At 36.9% G+C, this 13,163-nt stretch overlaps 1 protein-coding gene across 1 annotated transcript in view; it reads right to left on the bottom strand.

Moving 5' to 3' along the window:
• The window catches only part of ARHGAP32 (Rho GTPase activating protein 32), a 511,643-nt gene that overhangs the window by 98,184 nt on the left and 400,296 nt on the right, over window positions 1-13,163 (bottom strand). Inside the window, exon 11 of the mRNA XM_042783085.1 lies at window positions 489-570. Within this exon, the coding sequence (XP_042639019.1) occupies window positions 489-570 (82 nt within the window). The remainder of the gene's footprint in view (window positions 1-488; window positions 571-13,163) is intronic.

The raw sequence follows: 13,163 nt of genomic DNA, 5'->3' as shown, positions 1-13,163 counted from the left end.
GGGTTTGAACCGCCAGCCTTCTGGTTAGCAGTCAAGTGCCTTAGCCACTATGCTACCAGAGCTCCCTCCTGTAAGTACACTATATAAATAATAATAATTATTCTTTAAAATAGCTTTGACGTTCATAGACACTGATAAAATATACATTCCCTTTATCTATCAATATTTAGTATTCATATCACCTCCATGTCAGTTCTTCAAATCCACATTTTCATTTCATTCAGTAATGAACTATACTTCTACTGTACAACTGAGAAAGCAAATAATGACAAAGTTTAATGGGGCAAAATCCTCTAAAAACTTGAATGCATATAAAACTATGTGAAATGAGCAACAGAGAAATAAAAGTACATTAAAATACAAAGCTAAATAAAATTAAGAATGTCAATAAATGCCCAGAACAGCAAAACAAGCTCGGTATATGATTGGTTAAATGTTATCTTTAATCAGTTCATAAAACAGCCACACTGATGAAAAAATGGACCCACCTGGTTTTGGCACAGAGTTCGTCACTGACTGGGGAACTTTTTGGTTAATTAACTCCACACAATGTCCAGGGAAGAGTCCCACCTAAGAAAAAAGAGAGGCAAAGAGAGGATTCTAAACCAGAGATCAGACCAATATGTGAGCACTGCCAACTGAATTCCAGTAATGTACTCCACAGTCCCTCCCAAATGATTCTATTATTCCAAGAGTCTAAATAAAAGATCACGCCAAATGCAGAAACAAATAATAAAACAATCTGTTGCTAAGAGTATATAATGTGTTTTATTTGTCCAAATATGTCTTCTTTTCTATATTTTAAATGTCCCAAGCCTTTTTTTACACCAATTAAAATATTTAATCTGAGACACTATGCATGCAGTAGGTATAATTTTTACCTCTTCATAACTTACTTTTCTGAAATCTCAATTTAGTTGTATTGATATCATCTTATCATGTTTATTATCTTTTCTATGACTTTTTTAAAAAATCAACATTAAATCACAATTCCTGGGTTTTTTTGGGGGGAGAGGCAAAGTTTCTCTTCACTCTCCCACAGGCTTCATGAAAAAAAAAAATTAAGATTAAAACACATTTGTGAAACATACAATGATATAAAAGCCTAGCGAGTCATTGTTGTGTGAACTGGTAATAGGCAGGTAAGGGGAAAGTAAGGGAGGAGAAAACAGTTAGTCAATCTAAGCAGTGGCAACACACTCTAGACCTTTAAAACATACCACATTGACCTCGTAGCAGAACCACATGTGTGGCTTCAAGTAGAACCCTAAGAAGTCATATTAAAAGACAACATGAGCTCCAGATCACCCAGCAATACTATATGGTCAGGGACCATAGCCAATAGAATGAATAATACAGAAAAATAAACAGCCTGGAAACAAAAGCAAGAAGCAAATCTTTACCAATATTTATAGATGTTTCCTGAGATAGGAACATAACTGGGCTGCCATGCAGCAGATGTTAAAGATGAAACATGAAAACTACTTCTCTTTGTACATTCTTCTGTTGACAGACTCTGGGGAAAAATGAAATGGTCTTCCAAGAGTATGAGTCATCATAAAGTTCTGAGCTGTATAACTGCCATCTGTTTGGGATTATTTTCACATACTCATTTGCTGCATTCTTATTCCAATTTCTGGATCAATTTTTTTAGAGTCATTTTTAAATTATGAAGATGTAACCAGTTATCATGAGCTAAAAAGAGTTTATTAACAAATTATGAATTTTGTTGAAAGATTTGAATTTAGGATTCTCAAAGCCTCTATAAATTGCCTTCCAAAATGAGGCTTAAGGATCTGTTGCATTGGTGAAATTCTGTAACATATTCTACTAAACCTCTCATATAACTAAACCAGTAGAAATTCTACCATTATTGGTTAGAATCAGCTATGAATCAACTTGAAACATCTTTCTCATCTCCACATAAAGCAGCTGTTATGAGAAGGAATGTGGTGTAACAGTTAACAGTGCATACTCAAGAATGAGGAATGTCTGGGTGCAATTTTAGTCTTGCCACTTACTAGCTTAGGTTTCTAACCTAACCTCCCAGTGTATTAGTTTCTCTATCTCAACATTATAATAGTCCCTATCTCATAGAATGAAGTAGATTAGTGTAAGTAAAATGCATATAGCATAGTGCCTAAGGCACTTGACTGCTAATCAGAAGGCTGACAGTTCAAACCCACCAGCCACTCCTCAGAAGGAAGATGGAGCAATCTACTTCCGTAGTGATACTGCCTTGGAAACCCAAGGAGGGGTTGCAGTCAACTCAATGGCACATAACAATAACAACAACAACAAGCACTTATAAATGTTACCTATTATTATCCCAGTATGTGGGATATGAGAAAACCTAGAAGGCTCTAGTCCCTCATCAATTGGATATGACACATAATACTTACCATCTTTTTGCACATTTGTATTTAAGTCTCCTCATCCTCAAACAGTATTCTTTCCATACAATTCTCATTCATCTCAATTTATAAACATTTTCTGCAGTTTGGTTTAGAGGAAAGTCCAAGCTCTAAACTTGGTTCCCTCATTTAATAGCTCTGTGATTGAAAACAAACTGCTAACATCTCTGTCTCAGTTTCTTAATGTGTAAAAATGGCAATAATACTATCTACATCTCAAGAATTTATCTAAAAGTAATTAAGCCATTTTCTAAATCTAGTATCTTTTAGCAAATAATAAAAATCACCTCTCTATCACATTCTCATAAAGTCTGAACAAAGCTTAATAAAATTCTATGAAGAACTATAACAAACATACTAGTTATATTTTCACCTTTGTGTCAATGCATTAGGTGTAAGTACCTGCAAGAAAATGCTATTGCAGACTATGTAGACATCTAAAATAGGCTCATCTAACACCTATCCCCAATCCCTTCTCTACTTCCTGCCTTTATTATAAGTGTAATATTAGCTAAATATTCAAAAACATTAGCAAATACTCATTGTCTTAGACTCCTTGCATTCAGATGTAGTCAAGGCACACATCAGCATAACTCTGTTGCTCCTATCTCTTCTCCTTTCTGCTGTGAATGCAGGTGTCATGATTGGTCCTGCAATAGGCACTACTTGACAATTAAAGAATCTTAGATACTTTTGCCTAATATCATTAAGCTGTTGACTCAACAGTAGCAATCAGTCACCTTCTCTGTTTCTTGCAGCCCAAAGTATTATTAGCTGTTAAGGAATCTTTAATGAATTCTATAAATTTGTGAAATGCAAATAGATTCCATTTTCCAGTTATAAAATTTCCATAATAAAAATGAAACTGTTATGTTGAAAATATTATATACAAGAGTTAAACTAACCCTAAAGTCTAGATAATGAATATTAATATTTTTCTGATGAAACACTAATGCTTGAAATACTGATAATTAACCTAGCATTTCACTTAATACAAATAATTCTGATGAACTCAAAATGTCCAAAGTTAGAAGTGACTAGAACTCCGGCAATATGATCTTTGAACTTTGTCATCCTATTTCATATCTCATTCTCTATACAGCAGTGGCAATTATTACAGGTTTTTTTTTTTTTTTAATTATTATTATTTATATGGTGGGGAAGGACAAGGGGAATGGAAGGGGTCAAAATGAAATTCAACTCTAGCAAGAGGATAGAAGAGAAAGAAAAGACCAGCCTTTAGAGCCCATAGGGGTAGAGGAGAAGATGATGAAAATATAACAGAATGAAAGCTGTTGTTGTTTTGTGCTGTCAATTTGGACCGACTCATAGCGACCCCTCCTTGGGTTTCAGAGAAGTGGCTGGTGGATTTGAACCACCAGCCTTCTGGTTAGCAGTCAACTGCCTTAGGCACTATGCTACCAGAGCTCCTTACAGAAGGAAAGGACAATGTTAAGATAAAGCTGGAACATATCAGGTATTCCAGGAAATAAGCTTACAGCAAAGCAGAACGGGCCTTTAATTTGGCAGTTTGTTTCTTAAGTGTCTGTAATACAGTGAGAAACCAGAGATGTTACTGTATCCCACGGTGTACCAGTAAATATTTAACAAAGGCTCCATGGCAAGGCAATGTTCTGATTTATTGCATTTGCCAAAGACCATGGTGTAAATACTCCATCATGGCTGACTTCAAGCTACAACATGACAGAACACAGAACTTAAAAAGATGCAGAGTGGCAGGATGTCATGTTATATTTCTACCATACAGATAGACTTGTTATTGTTAGATTCTGTCAAGTCACTTTTGATTCATATAACAATGAAACACTGGTCCTGCGCCATTCCCACAATTGTTGCTACACTGGAGCCCACTGTATATAGCCACTGGATCAGTTCTTTTTTTTTTTTCTTTTTAAGGTTTTCTATTTTTTTTGCTGAACCTGTATTTACTAAGCATGATATCCTTCTCCAGGGACTTGTCTCTCTTGATAACAAGATGAAAGTACAATAGATTAAGTCTGGCTAGCCTTGGTTCTAGAAAGTATTCCGGCCATACTTCTTCCAAGACAGATCTCTTTATTCTTCGGCAGTCTGTGGTATATAAAATATTGTTTACCAACATCATAATTCAAATGCATCAATTCTTCTAAGGTCTTCCTTATTCATTGTCCCCCTTTAACACACATATGAGGATACTGAATAGACAATTGCTTGGGTCAGTTGCAATTTAGTCTTCAAAGTGATATATTTGCTATTTAAAATAGTGTTTTGCAGCAGATTTGCCCAATGTAGTATGTTCTTAGATTTTTTGACTGTTGCATCCATGGGCGTTAATTGCAGATCCAAGTAAAATGAAATGCTTGACTAATTCAATCTTTTCTCCATTTATCATGATATTGCTTATTGATCCAGTCGTGAGGATGTTTACTTTATGTTGAAGTGTAATCCATACTGAAGTCTTTGATCTTCATCAGTAAGTGCTTAAAGTCCTCTTTACTTTCAGCGAGTGGCAATTACTATAGTTTTTTTTTTTTTTCCAATTATTATTATTTATATGGCTGGGAAGGACAAAGGGAATGGCAGGGGTCAAAATGAGATTTAACTCTAGCAAGAAGATAGAAGCAAGATACAGCAAGCAAGGCTGTATCATCTGCATAAAGCAAGTTCTTAATGGGTCTTTCTCCAATTCTTCTTCATATAGTGTAGCTTCTCAGATTATTTGCTCAGAATACAGACTGCTTAAGTGTGCTGAAAGGACACAACCTTGTTGCACACCTTTCCTGATTTTAAACCATGCATAATCCCTTGCTCTGTTCAAATGAATGCCTCTAGGTCCATGTGCAGGTTCCTCATGAGCACAATTAAGTGTTCTGGAATTCCCATTCTTCTCAAAATTCTATCATGTGATCCCTGGCATCATTTGTATCACTAAGGCCATATTTTACAACTATCAATTTGTTTCTAACCAGCAGTGATTATCAATGCATCTTGATTGCATGTATGATCAATTTCAGACTGCACAATTTGGTGCAGTCTTCAATTTCTTCATGTTTAGCTTTAGTGATTGGTATGTAAATTTGAGTAATACTTGTATTAATTGGTTTCCCTGTATGCATATGAATATTATTTTATCACTGACAACACTGTACTTCAGGATAGATCTTGAAATGTTGTTTTGACTATGATTGCGGTGCCATTCCTCTTCACTTTATTATTTCTGGTATAACAGACTTTATGATTGTCCAATTCAAAATAGCCAATACCAGTCATTTCAGCTCACAATGTCTAAGATACTGATCTTCATGTGTTCCATTTCATTTTGACAACCTCCAATTTTCTTAGATTAATACCTCGTATATTCCATGTTCTGATTATTAATAGATGTTTGAAGCTACTTTTCTCATTCTGAGTTGTGCCACATCAGCAAATGAAAGTCCTGAAAGCTCTACTCCATTCATGTCAATGAGGTTGACTCTACTTTGAGGAGGCAACTCTTTCCTACTTGTATTTTGAGTGAGGGGCTCAGCTTCCAGCACAGTATTAGGTAATATTTCACTACTATTTATAAGGTTTTCAGTGGCCAGTTACCTCAGAAATGGACCAGCAGCATGTCTTTCTTCTTAGTCTGTCTTAGCCTGGAAGCTCTGCTGAAACATATCTACCATAAGTGACTGACAGTATAGCTTCCAGTATCACAGCAATCTGCAAAGCATAACAGTAAGATAAACTGACAGGTGGGAGATATGCAAAGAAGCTGCTGCAGCAACCACTGAAATGAAAGCAAGTTACCTCAATTCCTTATGTTCCAGTTCTTAGTTCAATTTCCTTATAGCCTAACAACAATACTTACATTGGGTTATTTGAGATATTCCTGGTATGTCTCCTTCTAACCCTTGTTCTCTCTTTAGCTCCTGAAAAAAATCATATTGCTTCCAAGTTCTTTTTGCCTTACTTTTATTGTCCCATAGATCTTAAATGCCAGCTCCTTAATTTCCATTAACAAAAAAATTACTTTTACAATTGGATGGTGATTGGACAGTACAGCAGCAAGAAAAACAGACGTCAGTCAGGCAAAAGGTGATGGAAGTATGACTACAGAAACCAAACCAAGCCCACTGCCATAGAATTGATTCCAGAGAGGTCATCAATTGAAGAATACCTTGAAGACAAAAATGAGTGGACTTGGGACATATGATCAAGATGGTGGAATAGGCAGAGAAGTTACACAGGCTCTCTGAAAGAAAGGAATAAGAAACCAATTGAAATCAATACAGAATATGAACATGGAACCCTGAGCTTTGAAGAGAAGGGCAAAGAAGTGGATTAAATACCAACAAATAGAAGAACCTGAATGAAATAGTGAGTAAGGAAACAAACTGAGTGGTAGACTGCTGGCTATCATGATGGTACAGTCATTTTGAACATTTCCTGATAGTAACCTGAGAATCAGTTATGTTCACCAAGAAATGCACAGGCAGAGGCTGCATTGGTGCCTGACACCCAGAAGGGAGAACAATGAAGAAGGGGACAGGAGGACCCGTGGACTGCCGGTGGCTGTCCTGAGGGGGCAGTCATTTTGGATGTTTGCAAGCAGCCAGTGCAGCAGTTTTGAGTGTGTATTGGTTGTGTTCTTACTTGGACTGTCACTTGGGAGTGGGCTTTGCTTGCCAAGGACAGCACAGGCAACCACACTGGAGGCTGACAACTGGTGAGGTGTGAAATTCCTTTTCTTACTCTTGTGTCCCGAGCCCTATTGGTGAACAGAGGTCTGACTATCCCCTGTGTCCACCAACCTTCTTGACATTTCGGTGTTTCATCCTACTCTGTGCCCTAGCAGAGCCTGGGTGCTGAGACCAACCCCCCCCCCCCCAGTTTTGCTTTTGTTTGTTTGTTTTTAAAGAATTATTTTATTCAGTTTTTTCCCCTCTCTTTCCCATATATGGTTCTTGGTTGGGTTTTTGGTTTTGTTTTAACTTTCTTTTTTCCCTCTTCCCTTTTCCTATGTGCCATTGTTTTCCTTTCTTTCAGTTCTACCCATCCCTTATTTTTCTTTTTGCAGTTTTCCCTATTGTTTCACTCTTGCTCTTTTTCTCTCATTTCTCCTTCCTCACATACTGTGGCTTTTTCCCCCTTTATTCTCTTTTTTTTTTTTTTTTTTCATAATTTTTCAATATATTTTGGATTCAAAATGGAGTCTTGTCAGTAATCACCACGCTATTTCCCTCTAGCATCTTAGTGCTCGAAAAACTAGGTACAGCAGTTTGAATTAGGGATTCTGGTGCTCTAAACAGCTCACTGAGTCAGAGTGCACCAAACTCAGAAGAGTAGAATTATAAAGAAGAAAGGTACAGGGGGAAAAAAAAAATAACAAGATCAGAAGATATATCCTGCAGAGCACCAACAGGCAGCCAAGAAAGGCCACCGGAGACTTCCCTGGGGGAGTGACCGGCAGGTGAGAATGGCCATCTGAGACCTCCCTGGGTTAAGGAAGAAGACACACTACACCAGCATACCAGTGACCACACCAGCATACCAGCGATCACCCCAAGGACCTACCTTCAGCACCTGATTTTATCAGTAACTTGGGTTGGCTAGGTGCAAATGGCCATGTCCAGCGCTGCTGAAACCCAAGCAGAGAGTCCACTGGTGCTGCAGGAGGGCAGGCCCGGGGAGATGCCCCCACAGCCAGTCACTGAGTAGACTTGGATCAGCTTAGTGGCACTGAAAGGCCTGTGCTTGATTTTTTCAGTAATATTGTGACCACAGATTACTAGCAGGCACTCTTCTGACTCCAGCGCCCCTGAAACTGAGTGGATCTTTGGTGCTGCAGGGGAGCAGACCCACAGAGGAACTCCCAAGGCGGACTGTGGTCTAGGTTGGTTGGGCCAGCGCCACAGGCAGGCAGGGCCAGAGAAAGAAATCCCCACGGCAGACTGCTGAGCAAGGAAGTTGTCTTAGGTTGCCTTTTTGGCACTGAGGGACCTTGGGAGCAGGGTTTTAGTGTGTGTCAGAGCATGACAGAAAGTGGTGACATCCTAACAACTGGAGACTTTGCTGAAATTGAGCTGCAGGCCTACAAATAACATTATGACATCATTAGTAGCAGCCCACTCAACACCCTAGAAACTGCCCCTAGCAACAGTGAGCTTTCCTTCTTCTATTCCCACTTTCTTCACCAATAAATTTATTCATCCAATAGAAGAAACCACATTGACCCAACATAAAACCTCCTGGTTCAAACTCTAAATCCTCTTTATGGCAAACAGAAACCCATATCCATGTTCCACACAGTGATTCCACCATCACAAAGAAAACTGCCGAGCAACCCAGAATACCTGAATTAATAACTAAAAAAATAAAATACACCAGCTTTACCTTTTCAAAATATTAAATTATAAAACCAAGATAAAACAAATCAATACATAACCAACAGTTAAAGACAAATTCAAAATGTCTAGTAAACAACAGGCAACCTCAAATCAAATTAAAAAACAGGACAAGGCATTAGAAGCAAAACCACAAACAAAGGTCTCAATAAACATGGAGGAAGAGGACGCAATAGAATTATCTGAGAAGGAATTTAAAAGATATGTTTACAGAGTTTCACAAGAGCCTAAGGAAACCCCAAACAGAAACACAGAGAACACAGACACTTCCCTGGAAGAACTCAGGAAAATCATTCAAGAACAAAATAATAAGATTAATGCATAATCAGAAATCGTACAAAAACAGCAGTTAGAAATCCAGACGAATACAAAATTACAGAATTACACAACACAGTAGAAGCACAAAAGAGTAGGTAAGAAGTGGCTGAAGAATGCATATCCCAACTAGAAGACAAATCCCTGGACACCAGCCTGTATGAGGAAAAATCAGAACAAAGATTTAAGAGAAATGAAGAAAACTTAAGAATTATATGGGATGACATGAGAAGAAACCACATAAAGCTCATTGGAATTTCAGAATAAGAAGAGGTGAAAAAAACCACCGAGAAAATTGTGGAAGACCTGCTAACAAAAAACTTCCCCCATATGATGAAAGATGAAAAGAAGTTCATAGAACCCCACACAAGATAGATCCCAAGAGAAAAACACGAAGGCATATCATAACCAAAATTTCCAAAACCAAAGACAAAGAAAGAATTTTGAGAACAGCTTGGGACAAAAGAAATATTACTTATAATAATCAAACAGTTAGGCTGAGCTCTGATTACTCAGCAGAAACCATGCAGGCAAGAAGGCAATGGGACACCATACATAAAACACTGAAGGAAAAGAACTTCCAACCAAGAATCCTATATCCAGCCAAATTATCCATCAAATATGAGGGTGAAATCAAGGCATTCTCAGACAGACAGAAATTAAGAGATTTTGTGAAAACCAAACCACCCTTACAAGAAATGCTTAAGTAAGTTCCTCCAATAGAGAACCCACAACAGAGATCAACAAAATCAGGATATGTGGCACCAGCACTAAAACCAAATCAGAAATAGAAACTCAAAAAAAGACCATATACATTGTACTCTAAAAATCAAGGAAGTCAATCAGCACACAAAAGCAACTAACCTACCAGAGGGAATAAAACTTCTAGGTACAAAATTCCAAATGGAGAGCAAAACAGGACAATGTCTTCATAGTATGTACTGTTCTATTACTCTCAATGTGAATGGACTAAATGCACCGATCAAGAAAAAGAGAGTGGCGAACTAGATAAGAAAAGAAGACACATCAATATGCTGTCTACAAGAGACTCACCTTAGAAACAAAGATAAAAACAAATTAAGACTTAAGGGATGGGAAAAAATATACCAAGCCAATGGAAACCAAAAAAGAGAAGGAGTGGCAATATTAATTTCTGACAAAATAGACATTAAGGTGAAAAACATCATAAGAGATAAAGAAGGACATTATATGATGCTGAAAGGGTTAACTGACAAAGAAGATGTTACAAAAATAAATATTTATGCACCCAATGAAAGTGCTCCAAAATATGTGAAGCAAATATTAACTGAATGAAAAGGGATTAATAGTAGTAGGAGACTTTAACACACCACTTTCAAAGAGGGACAGGTCAACTAGAAAAAAAACTCAACAAAGATACAGAACTCAACAACACAATCAACCAACTCAACCACATAGACATATACAGAGCATTTCACCCAACAAAAGCACAATTCACCTTCTTCTCCAGTGCACATGGATCCTTCTCCAGCACAGATCATATGTTAGGACATAAGAAAAGGTTGAGTAAATTTATTGAGTAAATTCAAAAGCACTGAAATACTACAAAGCATCTTCTCGGACAACAGTGCTATTAAATTAGAAATTAATACTAGGAAGAGTAAGGAAAAAACATCAAACATATGGAAACTAAACAATTCACTGCTCAAAAACTACTGGGTAATTGAACAAATAAAAAATGGAAATAAAAAAAAATTCCTAGAAACAAATGAGAGTGAAGATACATCATACCAAAACATATGGGACAGAGAGAAAGCAGTACTCAGAAGACAGTTTATAGTAATAAATGTATACTCAAAAAAGAGGAAAGAAACAAAATCAACACTCTAACTCATCAACTCCAACAACTAGACATAGAATAAAAAAAAGAATCCTACGGTATCTAGAAGCAAGGAAATAATAAAGATCAGAGCAGAAAGAAATGAAACAGAAAGCCAAAGAACCATTGAGAAAAATCAACGAAACAAGAAGCTGGTTCTTCAAAAAGATTAATAAAATCGATAAACCACTGGCAGATCTAACAAAAGAAAAGAAAGAGAAGATCCAAATCACAAGAATTGTAAATGAAAATGGTGTCACCACAACAGGACCAACTGAAATAAAAAAAGATACTGACAGAATATTATGAAAACCTGTACTCCAACAGATTTGAGAACCTAGAAGAGATGGACACGTTTCTAGAATCACAAGACCTACCTAAACTATCCCACTCAGAGACAGAAAACTTGAACAGACCTATAACAAAAGAAGAAATTGAACAGGTCATAAAAAAAAAAAATTCCCACAAAGAAAAGCCCTGGCCCTGATGGCTTCACTGGAGAATTCTATCACATATTCAGAGAAGACTTGAAACCTATGCTACTCAATCTCTTCCAGAACATAGAAAAAGAAGGAATACTCCCAAACTAATTTTATGAAGCAAGAATAACACTAATACCAAAACCAGGGAAAGACATCACTAGAAAGGAAAACTACAGACCAATATACCTCATGAACATAGATGCAAAAATCTTTAACAAAATCCTGCCCAACAGAATCCAACAACATATCAAAAAATTAATACACCTGGACCAAGTGGGATTCATATCAGGTTTACAAGGGTGGTTCAACATTACAAAATCAATCAATGTAATCCACTACATAAACAAAACAAAAGAACCACATGATTACATCAATCGATGCAGAAAAGGCATTTGATAAAATCCAACATCCATTCCTGTTCAGAACTCTCAGCAAAATAGGGATACAAGGTAAATTCCTCAACATAATAAAGGGTATACATGCAAAGCTAACAGTCAACATCATTATTAACGGAGAAAGACTCAAGGCATTCCCCTTACGAACGGGAACCAGACAGGGATGCCCTCTATCACCACTTCTATTTAACACTGCATTGGAAGTCCTGGCCAGGGCAATAAGGCAAGAAAGAAAAAAAAGGCATACAAATTGGCAAAGAGGAATTAAAACTATCTCTATTTGCAGATGATATGATCCTGTACATAGAACACCCAAGGGACTCAATTAAAAAAAAAAAAAAAAAACTACTAGAACTAATAGAGAGGTTCAGCAAGGTGGGAGGATACAAGGTCAACATACAAACATCAGTTGGATCCCTCTACACCAACAAGGAGTCCTCTGGTAAAGAAATATGTGAAACAATACCATTTACAATAGCTGCTAAAAAGATAAAATATCTAAGAATAAACCTTATCAAAAACACAAAGATCTATACAAGGAAAACTATGAAACACTACTATAACAGACAACAAGGGCACTACATAAATGGAAGAACCTACCTTCTTCATGGATAGGTAGACTGAATATTGTGAAAATGTCAATACTACCTAAAGCAATCTATACATTTAACACAACCCCGATCCAGATTTCAACAAAATTTTTTAAGGACATGGAAAAACGAATTACTAATTTCATATGGAAAGGAAAGAGACCTCGGATAAGCACAGCACTTCTCAAGAAGAAAAACAAAGTGGGAGGTCTCACACTCCCAGATCTTAAGAACTATTATATAGCAACAGTAGTGAAAACAGCATGGTATTGGTACAACGATAGACAGACAGACCAATGGAACAGAATAGAAAGTCCAGATATAGACCCATCCATCTATGGACAACTGATATTTGACAAAGGTCCAAAATCCATTAAATGGGGAAGAGACACCCCCTTTAACAAATGGTGCTGGCAAAACTGGATATCCACCTGTAGAAAGATGAAACAAGACCCATACCTCACCCCATACACAAAAACAAACTCAAGCTGGATCAAAGACTTAAATGTGAAACCCAAAACTATAAAATGCATCAAAGATAAAAGAGGGGCAAATCTGGGAGCCCTAATATACAGCATAAATAGACTGTCAAGCATAACCCAGAACGTTCAGGAGATAGAAGAGAAGCTAGATGACTGGGACCTTTTAAAAATTAAATTCTTTTTTTTTTTTTTTTTAATTAGGATTTGGGTGAAGATTTACAGAGTAAATTCACTTTTCATA

This window comes from Orycteropus afer, unplaced genomic scaffold (genome assembly GCF_000298275.1).
Source record: "Orycteropus afer afer isolate SDZICR_OR568_19922 unplaced genomic scaffold, OryAfe1.0 scaffold00649, whole genome shotgun sequence".
NCBI classification, from domain to species: Eukaryota; Metazoa; Chordata; class Mammalia; order Tubulidentata; family Orycteropodidae; genus Orycteropus; species Orycteropus afer.
This window is presented reverse-complemented; position numbering and strand designations above follow the sequence as displayed.